This window comes from Chiloscyllium punctatum, chromosome 49, assembly GCF_047496795.1.
Source record: "Chiloscyllium punctatum isolate Juve2018m chromosome 49, sChiPun1.3, whole genome shotgun sequence".
Taxonomy (NCBI): domain Eukaryota; kingdom Metazoa; phylum Chordata; class Chondrichthyes; order Orectolobiformes; family Hemiscylliidae; genus Chiloscyllium; species Chiloscyllium punctatum.
Window position 1 is genome coordinate 36,893,358 of NC_092787.1, and position 16,925 is coordinate 36,910,282.

General features: G+C 42.9%; 1 protein-coding gene across 1 annotated transcript in view; it reads left to right on the plus strand.

Moving 5' to 3' along the window:
• LOC140469281 (ectonucleoside triphosphate diphosphohydrolase 8-like) overlaps positions 1-16,925 on the plus strand; it is a 124,601-nt gene that overhangs the window by 25,510 nt on the left and 82,166 nt on the right. Inside the window, exon 2 of the mRNA XM_072565624.1 lies at positions 7,081-7,217. Coding sequence (XP_072421725.1) covers positions 7,092-7,217 — 126 coding nt within the window. The 5' untranslated portion in view covers positions 7,081-7,091. The remainder of the gene's footprint in view (positions 1-7,080; positions 7,218-16,925) is intronic.

Genomic DNA, 16,925 nt, shown 5'->3' on the forward strand with positions numbered 1-16,925 from the left:
CTGGAATTGAAGATTCACTCGTGTTAAATCAGTATTTGGAAGTTCAGTCTAGCCAGAAAATGAAATTTCAAAAGTGATAATTTCCAATTATCGTGTTATAGAGAACCGTACAGCATGGAAAAGGGATAAATTTTTTACCAAATTACCAACAAGCCAAATTTTTAAATGAACATTTTGTCACAGATTTTTGCTTTGCACAGCCACTGATAGTTCCTTAAAAGGACATTATATTAACCATGCATGGTCCGCACATCACAATTTCAAATCACCATATATTCCCAAAATGCATAATAAATTCAAAGCATTTCCAGATTTCAAGCTCCAGACAATAAAAACACAAATATTACACAAAAAAAACATTTAACAACCAATGAACAAAGTTACATTCAAACCAGACCACAAAGAGTTAACACTTAGTTGAGTAACGCAACACCAAAAGCTGGTCTCTCTCTCTCTCTCTCTCTCTGTTTCTGTCTCCTTCACAGCCATTACAATTGCTCCTAGGTCTTTAAGTCTCCCCTTTTGGGATGGTGCTGGGGTAATTCTTTGTCTCTCATGTTAGTTAGCGCGGGGTCATGTCTGTGCCAGTCAGTCCATTCATATTTGTATTCCATTCTACCCCCTTTTACAGTTCTTTTCTAGGTCCGGGCTTTGCATTGCATGGTCAGTAAAGGGGCTAAACAGGGTTCCACACTGTTGCTGGAGTCAATAGAGGGTTCAGTTTCCTTTCCTTTTTGTATTTCATTTTCCAGTTGTCTTAGTGAGGGGTAGAGTGATCTTCTAACGGGCTCTAAGATAGTAGAGTTAGAAGGGGTTGGTTGGAAATCTAGATTCTTTTGTCAGGGGATTGGCTTCTGTTCTTCCTGGTTCTTTTTTGTACATGTCAATTTCTCACAGTTAGCTTTTCATTGGCTTTTCAGGTCTGTTTTGTTTTTCCTGTCATGACTTACCTTGTGTATTGTCTCATTCCATTATCAGATTTGTTCCACTAAGGTAAGGGATCACCTTACTAAATGTTTCTCTCTCATAGAAATCGTTTTCCCCCAGACCCTTTTAGTACCATCCAGGGACCATTATCCTGTAGGAATATTGTACATTTCACGGATTTCTGTCAAGATTTTCAACAGGTCAAATTGTTGCTCAATGTATTCCTTTAATTTTTGGAAACTGTCATCTGCAGAAATATCAAGTGTGCCCAGCCCTCCTTTCACTATTGTGGGGAGTTCTTGTTTCTTTCCTCCTGCCATTTTTTTTGTGACTATCAGTTTCAATGAGAGTCAAATGGTAGTCTAGTCATATAGCCAGGGGGCTAGAGATATTATTTTGTCTCTTGGAGGCCAGAAGGATTATTTTCTGGACTGAGTTCAATGTCTGTTAGAGGACCTCGAGTCATATGCCACTTGGAGAGTTTCAAAATCGCATGGAGGAGATTAATTCTGGATATTTATATGGACTTAGAGCTATTGAGACTCAATGAACTGTGCCAGAGATCACATTTTTTACTGATTACAGACATCTGTAAATACTATGGGCTTAAGTCAGAGATTGCAGACAGGTTATAGATCACGTTAGATGAAGTAAGTCTGAACTTTCACTATCACTCAAGACTTTTAACATCAGTAAAAATCCTTTCCTCTGTTGGGTTCCTCTGAAATGAGCTACGAGTCCACGATCTTTCAAACATCCAGCTTTATTTCTCCTTATATGTAGACTGCACTGTTGCAAGTTGAGACCTTTGTAGCAACAGCTTTAATCGTGTTTCTTATACATTTTTATTTAATCCTCCCCGAAACCACAAACAACAATCAGTATATTCTGTTGATCTATTCCACGATATCTTTTGCACATTCATGCAAAATAGTCCCCTCACCCTAACCACAAAATCTAGACAACAATCTGTTGGCCGTGTACTTCCATATCTGCAGTGTACTGATCTCCTTAGACTCAACCACGCCTGCAAGTCAGCTTTTTGCAATAGCATTTGGAAATTTAATCCGTATTATGCTGCGGCTTAATCGCACAATTTCCAATATACTCCACGATGTACACGTCCACAGATCCATGAAAATGTCAGCACAGCTAGGATGGTGAAGAAGGCATATTGGATGCTTGTCTTCATTAGCTGTGGTACAGAATATAAAAGCAATTTTACAGAGCATTGATGAGGCCACAGGTGGAATTTTGTGTGTAATTCTGCTTGCCAAACTATCAGAAAAACATGATTGCACTGGAGAGGATGCAAAGGAGATGCACCCAGGATATTCCCTGGAATGAAAAGTCTCGGTTACAATAAGCTACGTCTGTGATCCTTGGAGCAGAGGAGGCTGAGGCGGAATCTGACTGATGTATCCAAATTTATGAGGGGCATAGATAGGGTAGGTCATGAGCATCTTTCTGCATGGAAGATGTATCTAAGACCAGAGGGCATAGGTTTAAGGTGAGGGCTAATTGGTTCAAGGGGATCTAAGGACACCATTTTTTACCCAGAGGATGGTAGAATGGTAGACTGTGTGGCTTGACAGGATGGGGGAGGCAGGTACTCTTGCAACATTCAAGAAGCATCAAAATAATTCCTTAAAATGCCAGGGCATAGTAAGCTCTGGGCTAAGTGCAGGTAAATGGGATTAGTGTAGTTTGGTGTTTGTTGCTAGGTCAAAAGATATGTTTCGATGCCGCATGAATCTGACTTTAAGGGAGTTCGTGTTTTACCTAGTAAACTTATATGTTGACAGTTCCTAGTTGTTTACCTATTTACAAATTATGTGTAATAAATACTAGCTATTGTTAAGTACTGAAACCTGGTCATGTTTCCTGTTGGCCTGTATCTTTCCTAAAGGTAAACTGGGGACTTTGGGTACTCTGGGGACTTTGCAGAAGTGGGCACTGCAGATGCTGGAGATTAGAGTCAAGATTAGAGTGGTGCTGGAAAAGCACAGCAGGTCAGGCAGCATCCGAGGAGCAGGAAAAAATTGACGTTTTAGGCAAAAGCTCTGCATCGGGATTCCTGATGAAGAGCTTTTGTCCGAAATGTCAATTTTTCCTGCTCCTTGGATGCTGCCTGACCCACTGTGCTTTTCCAGCACCACTCTAATCTTGACTTTGGGTACTTGGATAACATTCTTCACTTTTGTAATGACTCTGGGATTAGTGACAATTGACTTCCAGCACACTAACCCCGTGAAGTGTGACAACATTTGTGGGCTCATCCAGGATATTTTGAAACAGATACAACAAGGATTTGGGTGTGGTATTCGTAAATAACACAAACAAAGAAAAAGATCTTGTTCTCTACTGCATTCAAGAAATTGGACTGAAAATGGCATAGAATTTCCTGCAGGTGGCACCTGATATTCTGAAGTGAAATTCCAAATTCCATTGGTTGTAAACTAGAGCTAGCGTTGTTTGACAGAGTGAGGAAGGCAGAAATAATTGAAGTATATCTCAGCAAATGTGTTTACTAGAAATACAAGAGAGACTAGATAATCCAGGAAGTGACACATTGGAATCCAGGTAATATCATGTTACAGTCAACGCAGCTTGAGCATGAAGGAATAGTGGAAATGGATTTCCTAAGAACAGAACAAGAGAACTAAATAAAGATATAAGTGAGACAAGTTAAAATTTCAGGAGAGAAAGTGGGAGAGCACGAGTATAAGCTTAAAATGATACCATTGAAACAGAAGACATCAGACACTGATGGGAAGAATCTGAGTCAAAGTTTAAAGTCCAATAAGGAATCAAGTTTGAAAAGAATTTTTGCTGTTTCTGCTGCCACAAACGCAACTCCATGACATGTTGCTTTTTTTTGGTGCAAGAGTCAGGAATGTCACTGAATGGCTGCAGGGCATTCTGAGGATGGAGATGGCAAACAGACAGAGATCACGGTGCATATTGTATCAATGACATTGGTAGGAAAAGGGATGAGATCTGCATAGATGTTTGTGTTTATCATAATATATTATGCTTGTTAGTAGCAATTGCTATGAAGTGCAGAAACATGCTCGATGTGTTCTGTTAACCTGGATCCTTTGGACAGGTAATTGGGGACTTTGAGTACTTTGACAACATTTTTAAAAAATTTATGACAACTCCAGGAATAGTGGCTCTCAATTTCTAATGCACTACCCCAATGAGGTGTGACAAGGTTCAATTTGAAATCCCAAATTACACTCATAAGCTTCTAAGATTTTAAACAAACTACGGAATGTTTGCAGTTAAATTAAATAAAACAGCTACTACCATCACAAAAACAATACAAAAAGATAGATTATTTCACAAGGTCAACAGAGCCCCTGTAATTTCATCTATTGTCTACCACAGCAGCTTGGGATACAACTCATCTGGACCTTTCAAACCTGACAAAACTTACAAATCCTCCTTGTTTCTTATATCAATCTGCTCAAGTACTTCAGAGTCTATTTTCTTAAATTCTGTACTTGCATCCTCCAACAGGTGTGAAGTACTCATTTAACACTCTACCAATGTCCTCCAGTTTCACATGCAGGTTGCACGCTTGGTCACTAATAGAGAAGCTGATGTATCCAAATTTTCCCTTTTTTTCCCCCTGATAAACTTGTATAATATTTTGGGATTCTGCCTATACTTGTCTACCAGTGCTTTTTCATGCCAATTCAGTTGAATCTGCTTTGGAGAATACATTGCTCTACATTGCACATCAGTTTGAACCATCAGAAACAGTGATGCCCTGCCTTGGGTGGCTGTCAGGAGCTGTTCCATCATCGGGACTAATGAGTTAATGTATTGATTAAATAGGCACCCAACAGAGACTCATTAGTTTGTCATGAATCTTCTGTCTCTGGGGACTTGGCAATATCGTATCCTCCTGGTTCCCACGTTCATGTCCTGTCATTCCCTCTAGTGGTGATGTCCTGAATGTTGGATGTTTCCATCTGACAGTCCAGTTAAGTCTTCTTTTCCCTAGTCCATACTAATCATTTAGTATTGTCACATATCCATATCATGGATGCGCCATGTGGCATCTAAGTTATAAGAACTTAGGATCTTTTGAGTTCCTTGTTTATCAGGGAGTTATTGGGGAATTCTGTCATGTCTAGACTATTGTAAATGTGCAACACATCCATGCTGTCAGTCACTAATGAGTTGTTCCAGTTAGATAGTCCTCCATTAAGTCAATTAGATCGTCTGGGGGTCCCTCGGGCATTGAAGCTACACTTGGTGGTTGTGATGGGAGAGTATAAATTCGTCAAGAGTGTGATCTGACTGAGAGGATGTGCACCACGCTGGAAGTTCCTCCTTAACTGACTCACTTCATTCTCAGCCGCCTCTTTAGCTGACACTGCACACTGGGTATCTTGGTATGCTTTCTCACATTGGGTTTGGAAATGCTCCATGTGTAGTAGTAGGTTTGTCTGATTTCTTTGGTCCAGGACTGCTTTGTTCAGTCACAACTCCATTACTTCATTCTTTGCGTCCTCTAATTACTTAAGGACCATTTTCAATTCCTGCTCTGTCCCTAACAATAGTCCCAGTCTATTGCTGTCACCATTTCAGGTTGGGAAGTTTGCTTCCCTTAACTTTTCCTGAAATCCATCAGTACTTTTGTCCTTAGGATCCTGGTCCCATTTTATCATTACAGCAAAATTCTGCCCAAATGGGCCACTTTTTCTTACTAAGGTATTGCCTTCGCTTCTTTTCCCATATGGGATAATCTCTTACTCTGGCCCATTTCTCCACCAATTTCAATTAAACTAAGGGGTATAGAGGGTGGATCCAACCGAGTATATGACTTTTGCACCATTTCGGTCATATCCCAATGGATCTCTGCTTACTTTCGATGTTGTACTGAACTTATCTCACTAAGGATCCCACACAGATGCACAAAGGAAACAGTCGCTTGTTTGATCAGGAATAGACACCTTCTGACTTTAACCTTTAATGAACAGTTCAATGTAGACCTTTCTATTCCCTTGTGGGAGGCCAGGAATTCCTCCTAACAACTGGCTCAGGCAAAACCTCAAGAAATATTAGGTTCCGTGGGATTTAATCTCTGAGTGACAAAGTCACTTCTGATCGAGGTTCCATCTGGGATGTCAATTTGTTGTGCCCACCACACTATGTGTTTTAACTCTAATGTTGAGCAAAGAAATGGCATGGTGGCTCAGTGGTTAGCACTACTGTCTCACAGCGCCAGGGACCTGGGTTCTATTCCTGCCTTGGGCAACTGTCTGTGTGAAGTTTGCACATTCTCCCTGTGACTATGTGGGTTTGCTCCAGTTTCCATCCACAGTCTAAAGATGTGCAGTTTAGGTGAATTGGCTAATCTAAATTACCTATAGTGTTCAGGGATGTGTAGGTTAGGTGCATCAGTTGGGGGAAATGTAGAATATTAGGACAGGGGAATGGGTCTGGCTGGGTTACTCTTCAGAGCTTCAGTGTGAGTTGGAGTTGTTGGGCCAAATGGCCTGTTTCTGCACTGTGGGGATTCTATTATTCTAACACCCTTAATTGCTATTTAATCTCAGTCAATCCAACCAGGTCCTTTCATTTAGTAATTCCAGACTGGGAGTCATTCTGTGAACTGGGGTTCCTACACGTCCAAGTGCCAAAACTCCTTCCTGGGGTGTGCTGTCCTGAACACATGGGGTCTCACCAAAGCTCTGTGCAACTTCCAGCCATTCGTGTGTTAACCCTCTGGAGCTCACAGATAACATTCCTACGGCTCCACTATATTTTATCCACTTAGTTTCTGTGGTAGGACACTAACTCATCTTTACTGATCCACAGTTTCTAGCTTCTCATTTATTAAAGACCTTCAAACGAAGACATCCGGATTTCATCTCCAGCTGAAAGCAACCATTTGTGCTTTCTATTCTTTTGGTATTTCTGCTCTTTTGTATTTCGTATTACTTGCTAGAATCTAATATTTATTGGAACTATTTATAAATTGATAATTTCACTTTTGCTGTTTCTCATTCAGAATAAGAATAAAAAGTTGATCATGTGACAAATTAATGTTGTTTCCAATTGCTCAGAATTGAATCTCATAGAATTGGATTTTTAGTCCTTTTTATTCTTTTTTTTGTATCTCTATGTTTGCAGTTCTTTTAAAAATGGAGGGACATAAGAATCAACGGATGGTGAAAATCCTGTTGATCACTATGCCGATCTCTGTGACCACTGTTCTGATTATGAATCTGGCAGGGTCCAAGTATCTCCATCTAAATCCTGGAAAGAAGGTCAGTTCAGCAGAGACTTCCAGCAATGTGTACAATTTCACCAATGTTTTGCATTTGCAAGCAGTCATTAGTTGGCAAAGTATCTGGTCTGTACATAGCATTTCACCCCATGCCTCTTCCCTCCATCACTATTTACCAAAAATGGAATTGGACTCATTGGGGAATGAAATGGGGAAAGTGACCATGGAGCTTGAACAGAGAACTGGGGATTTGGGCTGAAACAGAATAGAAATTTCATGGAAATGTGAATTTGTTGTTAAGCATTGGGTTAGTATATCTCAAGCTGAAATGTAGGTTAACCTTTTTATTTTCAAACGGAATTTTGAAACCTGACAAATGAAATTGTAAACTAGTTAATTGCTCATCAAGGATAAAGGCAAACAATTAGCTGGAAGTGATGTCTGAACTGATAATATGAACAAAGGGGACCACTTGTCATGTAAGTGGTAGTATCCCTACTCCTGAAACAGGGGTTCAAGTCTGTGTTCAAGTTTTACCTGCTCCAGAGATGTGTCATAACATTTCTGATTAGGTTTATTAGCAAAATGGGTTAGTTATTATGAGCAGAATGCCAAGTGCATGTATTAGATGGGTCACATTCTAAAAGGTTTCTATCAATTAACAACAGCCAGGGTCTTTCAAAGAATTGAAAGATTCACCTCAACATTGTTCCACATTCCTTGTTGGGTCTCTCAGCTGGGCTTTCCCAGAAATGCAAAGTGCAGCGCAATGGAGAGCTCCATCACGGTAGAATGATGAAAATGATATGATTGCCAACAATTTATGATACTAGCTGCCATCTGGTAAATTTCAAGATCCAGTTAGTGAAAGCATGATCGAATAAGTGAGTGACAATAGACAATAGACAATAGACAATAGATGCAGGAGTAGGCCATTCAGCCCTTCGAGCCTGCACCACCATTCAATATGATCATGGCTGATCATTCCCAATCAGTATCCTGTTCCAGCCTTATCTCCATAACCCTTGACTCCACTATCTTTAAGAGCTCTATCCAATTCTTTCTTAAATGGGTATGAATGGGTAAAATGTAAGAATGGATAGGTAGGGTGTCAGGTGGTTTAGGAGGGTCAGTGGATCATCAGATTGGGTCGGCAGGGACAGAAATACTAGCCTTGGCAATAAAAGATTTTTAAAAAATTAATAGTTTAGCAATACATGAATATTTATTTCATAGTGATCCTAATGTGTTTAATATTTATTGAAAACAGAAAAACAAGTAAAAGATATGAAAGGTTGAAGTTTGTCTTTTTTTGGCTATGTCCAAATTTTATCAAAATTTTCAATGAGTTTTTTCATTGTATCTTACCAAATTCATCTCATTAACTGTCTTCCCTGTCCTCATAGTGTTCTTCAGGTCCGATTCCAGAACTATCTTACCACACGCCATTTGTAGAACAACTTATCAAATATCTACCAAAAGCACCCCTTGTGGATGGGCCATCTCTGAAAGCCCATTGTACACCCAGACAGGCAAACGTTTTCTGAAGCCAGCTGTTAGATCGGGGATGTTAGCAGTAGAGGTCAAAGAAGGGAAAATGGCACCACAATTCTCTGAGAGGTATCTGGAGGTTCGGGGGTGGTGCAAAGAAAGGTGATCCCCTTCCCAGACTACCAACAGAGAAGGTCATACCACAGACTCTGACCAGCTCATCCAAGGTCACCACCTAGGCCAGTGCCATTTTCATTCTGCAGAAGAATGGTCAGCATTACTATAAGGCCATTATGGGCAGAGGGGCCTATGCTACAATGACCTTCTGTACTTCATCAGGGGATGTGTCACACATTTCTCTTTGCTTTTTCACAACCACTGTATCACTACTACTATAACACTCACCTTCCTCTCTCTGTGCTGTCATATCTCTCCCTTGGAACACTTCACTATCTTTAACTAGCACTAATTGCTTTGCCACGAGATTTCACTTCACTCAATTCCGCTCTGTTTTCTTATTACAGAAGAAGTAACCTATAACAGGGAATAGAAAGCCAAGAAGAAACATTGCAAGCCACTGGCACTCAAGGGACTTCTAGAGACCAGATGTCTGTTCAGCCCCAGGCTTGAGAGGACCCTATTACACTGACAATCAGGGACTTTTCCACATGCATAATGAGAAACAGGGGAGGTAGATATGTATCTTTGAGGCAATGGCCTCATTGCCTGGAGGCTGCAGGAGTGCAGACAATCATGTAAGAGTCTGGCTGCCACAGTTGAAAAGTTAAAAATCACACAACACCGACAGGTTTATTTGCCTGGTGTTGCATGACTTTTAACTTTGTCTAGCCCAGTCCATCACCAGAACGTCCACATAAGTTGAAAGGTCGTGGAGAGTCATAGAGATGTACAGCATGGAAACAGATGCTTTGGTCCAACCTGTCCATGCCGACCAGATACCCCAACCCAAACTAGTCCCACCTGCCAGCACCCGACCCATATCCCTCCAAACCCTTCCTATTCATATAGCCATCCAATGCCTCTTAAATGTTGCAATTGGAGCAGCCTCCACCACTTCCTCTGGCAGCTCATTCCATACATGTACCACCCTCTTTGTGAAAAAGTTGTCCCTTAGGTCTCTTTTATATCTTTCCCCCCTCACCCTAAACCTATACCCTCTAGTTCTGGACTCCCCCACCCCAGGGAAAAGACTTTGCCCATTTACCCTATCCATGCCTCTCATAATTTTGTAAACCTCTATAAGGTCACCCCTCAGCCTCCGATGCTCCAGGGAAAACAGTTCCAGCCTATTCAACCTCTCCCTATCGCTCAAATCCTCCAACCCTGGCAACATCCTTGTAAATCTTTTCTGAACCCTTTCAAGTTTCACAACATCTTTCTGATAGGAAGGAGACAGAATTGCACACAATATTCCAACTGTGGCCGCAACATGACCTCCCAACTCCTGTACTCAATACTCTGACCAATAAAGGAAAGCATACCAAAGACCTTCTTCACTATCCTATCTACCTGCGACTCCACTTTCAAGGAGCTAAGAACCTGCACTCCAAGGTCTCTTTGTTCAGCAACACTCCCTAGGACCTTACCATTAAGTGTATAAGTCATGCTAAGATTTGCTTTCCCAAAATGCAGCACCTCGCATTTATCTGAATTAAACTCCATCTGCCATTTCTCAGCCCATTGGCCCATCTGATCAAGATCCTGTTGTAATCTGAGGTAACTCTCTTCACTGGCCACTACACCTCCAATTTTGGTGTCATCTGCAAACTTACTAACTATACCTCTTATGCTTGCATCCAAATCATTTATGTCAATGACAAAAAGTAGAGGACCCAGCACCGATCCTTGTGGCACTTCACTGGTCACAGGCCTCCAGTCTGAAAAACAAACCTCCACCACCACCTTCTGTCTTCTACCTTTGAGCCAGTTCTGTATCCAAATGGCTAGTTCTCCCTCTGTTCTGTGAGATCTAACCTTGCTGATCAGTCTCCCTTGGGGAACCTTGTCGAACACCTTACTGAAGTCCAAGTAGATCACATCTACCGCTCTACCCTCATCAATCATCTTTGTTACTTCCTCAAGAAACTCAATCAAGTTTGTGAGACATGATTCCCCACACACAAAGCCATGTTGACTATCCCTAATCTCTCCTTGCCTTTCCAAATACATGTAGATCCTGTCCCTCAGGATTCCCTCCAACAACCTGCCCACTACCGACATCAAGCTCACTGGTCCATAGTTCCCTGGCTTGTCCTTCCCACCCTTCTTAAAAGGTTGATGATTGCAATGGAGATCTACATCCAGTACTCTAAGGGTCTGCTGAGAGGTGCACTTTTCTGAGTTCCATTGTCTCATCCATTGGCACACGGGGTTGCTGGACCAGATGTACCTTTCTCACAAAGAGATATGGCAGTGCCAGGAGACAGACAGTTGGATTAGAAACCGTATGAAGCCCTCTCATGGTCCAGTAATATTATCACTCCCTTGGAACACTTCACTATCTTTAACTAGCACTAATTGCTGTGCCACGAGATTTCACTTCATTCAATTCCTCTCTGTTTTCTTATTACAGAAGAAAGTAACCTATAATAGGGAACAGAGACTGTCTGCACCCCTGCAGCCTCCAGGCAATGAGGCCATTGCCTCAAAGATACATATCTACCTCCCCTGTTTTTCATTATGTCTGTGGAAAAAGTCCCTGATTGTAAATGTGATAGGGTCCTCTCCTGCCTGGGGCTGAACAGATGCCTGGTCTCTAGCAGTTCTCTGAGTGCCTGTGTCTTGCGATTAGGAAATGTTCTGGGTATCTGGATTCAAGTTCCACTATTTGCCAGAGTGGAATTTGAATTCAGTAAAAAGTCTGGAATCAAGTACTCAATAACTACACTCAATTCTTGAAAAAATCCATCTAGCTCACTCACCAGCCAATGGGCTGAGGAGCGGCAGATGGAGTTTAATTTAAGTAAATGCAAGGTGCTGCATTTTGAAAAAGCAAATCAGGGCAGGACTTATACAGTTAATGGTAAGGTCCTGGGGGATATTGCTGAACAAAGAGATCTTGGAGTGCAGGTTCATAGTTCCTTGAAAGGGGAGTTGTAGGTAGATAGGATAGTGAAGAAGGCATTCGGTATGCTTTCCTTTATTGGTCAGAGCATTGAGTTGGGAGGTCATGTTGTGGCTTTACAGGACATTGATTAGGCCACTTTTAGAATATAGCGTGCAATTCTGGTCCCCTTCCTATCGGAAGAATGTTGTGAAACTTGAAAGGATTCAGAAAAGATTTACAAGGATGTTGCCAGGGTTGGAGGATTTGAGCTATAAGGAGAGGATGAATAGGCTAGGGCTGTTTTCTCTGGAGCGTCGGAGGCTGAGGAGTGACCTTATTGAGGTTTATAAAATCATGAGGGGCATGGACAGGATAAATAGACCTGGGGTGGGGGAGTCCAAAACTAGAGGGCATAGGTTTAGGGTGAGAGGGGAAAGATATAAAAGGGACCTAAGGGGCAACCCTTTCATGCAGAGTGTGGTACGTGTATAGAATGAGCTGCCAGAGGAAGTGGTGGATGCTGGTACAATTACAGCATTTAAGAGGCATCTGGATGGGTGTATGAATAGGGAGCACTTAGAGGGATATGGGCCGCGTGTTGGCAAATTGGACTAAATTAGATTCACTACAGTATGGAAACAGGCCCTTTAGCTCCACACTGACCCTCCAAAGAGCTATCCACCCAGGCCCATTCCCCTATCCTATATTTACCCCTGACTAATGCACCTAACACTATGGGCAATTTAGCATGAATTCACCAACCTGTACAGCTTTGGATTGTGGGAGGAAACCCAGACACGGGAGACTGTGCGAACTCCACACAGACGGCCACCCAAGGAGGGAATCAAACCCAGGTCCCTGGTGCTATAAGGAAGCAGTGTTGCCCATTGAGCCACTATGCCACCCCAATTAGTTTAGGATATCTGGTTGGCATGGGCAAATTGGACCAAAGGGTCTGTTTCCATGCTGTACGTCTCTATGACTATGCAAATTAACAAGAAGATTTATTGAAGACATGTTGGTGGTACAGTACACTCCATATTATTTTGCATTTTATGAAAACAGACGTCACTGCTTTCACCTTGTTGTTTGCCTTTCTGTGTAGCTCCAAATGTTATTTTTCCAGCATTTGACATAACGTTATGGCCTCACATACTGTCATAAAGATGGAGGCCTGTGATGAGAGCCTGCTGCATGATCTGAAAGCCAGAGAGACAAGGTACATAGAATCACAGTGTCAGAGCCATCCAATGGTTGCTGCTGTACCTCTGATAATATCCTGATTCTTACGGCCTCTGTGTCCAAAAGTGAGTGAGTTGGTCGGTATGGTGTGAGGCAGCAAGGTGCAAAACAAATACATGGCCAATGCATTAGCATTGGCAAGGGTTTAGTAAATCCCACAATTATTGTGCCCTGTACAGTGGTCTGTGTGAGATATTTCTTTTCCTTTAAAAGCCCAACATCGGTATGTTCTGCAGCATCCTCTCTCACGTGTCAAGTCACTTGCTGCACCCACTTCGATTGTGGTCACAGCCCTTTTGTTCCTACTGTGGAGGTTGGATTTACTGCGCAATGGAAGGTGACCGCAAGCTGTCCTCAACCAGTGGCTTTCAGTCTTTGCCTGAACATGTCAGTGAACATCCAAACATCCAAATCCCCTTCCTGGTAGGCCTTCCTGTAAACTCCATAGATTTTGTATTTCCCCAGATCCACATCCAATCCACACCTGTACCTGCCACCTTTCCGTAGCAGTTCCTGAGATGATCACAGCAAAGGCAATAAGACACAATCCCCTCTCAAAGCAAAGGTACTTCTGACTATGGATAAATGGCATTCCTGCATGACCCCCTTCCCATTCCTGCTTTACCAATACAACCCTCTTGTAGATCCTATTGCCCTCTTCACAATTGTAATCCTCCCTGCAATGCCCAATCCTGAAGAATAATTTGCTAAGCCTCCTGTCACAACACATGCCCCTTTTGGTCCTCCCATCACTGCATCCCCTGCCAATCCCACAACCTCCTCTCCTCTTAGTTTCTTCTTATGGACCCATTAGGCTCACACAGGCCCCGAGTAATCCATCTGGACAGCCCCTGACGAGAAATACCCAGACCTGTTAATAGCCAGATCAGACCCCCTTATAGTATGTTAAGAAGGTAGCCTAGATCCTAACTTTTTCTTATTCTAAAGGTAAATGTAAGGTGCCATGTTCCAGATGCAAGGTGGTTAGCCAAACTACTCAAAATTAATCAAAACAAAATTTATTCAAACATTATTGTTAAAATGCAACAAAAGAAAGAAAAACTTGGAATAAGTTAACTCTTTTGGAAAACTCAGCAGAATAATACATATCGTAACTATTACTAATTACCTGTTCCAGTATAGTAACACTTGATGGAAACACTCTTTGGCAAAAAAGCAAATTTTGAACACAGATTGTCACACATGCAGAGTCCATAGCAGGCACTGAACCTCCAGTTTTTGGCTGTGACTGAAAAAGGGTCAAAAGAAAACTTCCACCTTTTCAAGACCTGAACAGCTAACTAAAAATCCTGGGTTTGAGAGAATTTGACCACACCCATTCAGGCTGCTTCTATTGTTCCAACTTTAAAAAATAACCAAGGCCTCACAGGTTGTGTATCTTCTTATAGACTGGTCAGCACCTGTCACCCAACCTTGCTGTAAAAGTAACTAAGACAGAATATCCCTGACTGACAGATGTATATCTCCTTGACCATATTAGGCCTAACCTGCTCACCTACCCTCTCCCCAGACTGGCCGCTGTGAAGCCACAGGGCTGACCATAACCTGCTCCCTATACTGCAAAGACACAGATCCCCTGACCATCCAATCAGATACCTGACTATGGCCCATTGCCACATCGGATCCTCTGACTGATAGGTATCTCTGTTGACTTCAGTAAGAATAAATCAGCTAAGATCCTTTTAGCCTTAAATGTTTGCTGCAGAGGCAGTGTGTTTGCCACAGGTATGAAATTGTGTTGCACAGGACACTACTGAACAGCAAAATGACAAAGCGCCTAGTTTGTGTGGCTGTGCTAATTGGTATGGCAAGACGTGGATTCAATGGGCATACAGGTAGGCAACAAAGTGAGTAAGCACTAAAAGAGTAAACCCAGCAGCCCCAAGATACAACTTGGTCCAATCCATCAGCCCGTCTGTGAGCTTAAAGTAACCCCCTGCAACCATTCATTGCTAAATGCCAGTGTACCCTGAAATGTACGCCTGTGTTCCAGAATGCACGGCCATTGTATTAAAGAGATGCCATAATTATTGTGAGGGGTTGGAAAATGCTGGATATCAATGTTTATGGACAAGAGGTGCATACAGCTGGTGCCCATGATCTTGGTTTGAGATGGTTGTTGGTGCTGAGCAACACGGAGGCCCTTCAGAACAAGCAGCGGGCTGAATTCACCAGGTTTCCAGTGAGATTTCCATGTCAAATTTTCTTGAAATCTAGCTTGTTCGACAGATTTGCTAAGATAGGAGGCTGAACATTAATGAGACAAACAGAGCTGTTTACAAGATGTTTAACAAGCAATAATCCCCCTGAACTGGCAACTTGCCATTTTCACACATGAAACCCACAATGCCGCTCCAATGTTGCGATCAGCCTCACCTGACGTCTCACCCGATTTTACCACAAATCTTGCCACCCTGCCATCCCGTGCTCCCAATAGAAGGTTGAATCAAAGGCACACACACCTTCTACCAAACTCAAATTTACCTGGACCATCTCGGACGCCTCCTTTTCCTTCTTGGACCTCTCCATCTCTATCTCTGGCAACCGACTAACCACAGGCATCTACTAGAAACCCACCAACTCCCACAGCCAGCTGGACTACACATCCTCCCAACCAGCCTCCTGTAAAAACATCATCCCTTATTCCAAATTCCTCCTCCTCCTCCTCCACCACCTCTGCTCCTAGGAGGACCAAGTTCACCATAGAGAATCTCTGATGGCCTCCTTCTTCAAAGATCCCAACTTCCCCTCCCACGTGGTTAACAATCCCATCCAAAACATCTCCTCCATGTACCGCACCTCTGCCCTTGAACCCAACCCTTCCAACCATAACAAGGACAGAACCCACCTGGTCCTCACCTTCCACCCTACTAACCTCTGGATACATTGCATCATCCTCTGCCACTTCAGCCACCTACAAACAGACCCCACCACCAAAGATATATTTCCCTCTCCACCCCATCTGCATTTCGGAGAGATCATTCCCTCTGCGACTCCCTTGTCAGATCCACACTCCCCGCCCCCCACCCACCAGCTCACACCCCACACCTGGGATCTTCCCTGCTACTGCAAGAAGTACAAAACCTGTGCCCATACCTCTTTCCTCACTCCAATCCAAAGGATCCTTCCACATCTGACAGAGACTTACCTGCACTTCCACACACGTCATCTACTGTATCTACTGCACCCAATATGGTCTCATCTACATCGGGGAGACAGGAAGCCAACTTGTGGATTATTTCAGAGAACATCTCTGGGACACCCGCACTAACCAACCTCACCGCGCCGTGGCTGAACACTTCAACTCCCCTCCCACTCTGTCAAGGGCATGCAGGTCCTGGGCCTCCTCCATCGCCAAACCCTAACCACCTGACGCCTGGAGGAAGAACGTCTCATCTACCGCCTTGGGACCCTGCAACCACATGGGATCAATGTGGATTTCACCAGTTTCCTCATTTCCCCTCCCCCCACCTTAGCTCAGTCCCAAGTTTCAACTTGGTACTGCCCTCTTGATCTGTTCATCTTCCTTCCCACTTATCCGCCCCAATCTCCTCTCCAACCTATCACCTTCCCCACCACCTTCATTTACCTATCGCATTCCCAGCTAATTTTCCCCCCGCCCCCTCCCACTTATCTCTTAGCCCCCTAGTCCACAAGCTTCATTCCTGATGAAGGACTTATGCCCAAAAGGTCGATTCTCCTGCTCCTCAGAAGCTGCCTGACCTGCTGTGCTTTACTTGTCACAGCCCATACTGCTCAGACCCATATATTCTAGGCTGGGTAAGACTAACTCAATGAGAGGACACAGACTCTGTTTTAGTCATGTGAGCAAATTTATATATGGGTAAAACAACAGATCAGTTGGCAGTGTTCAGAAAGCAACTTAGTTTATTGTCTGAAAGTGAAAGAGATCCACCTGCTAAAGAA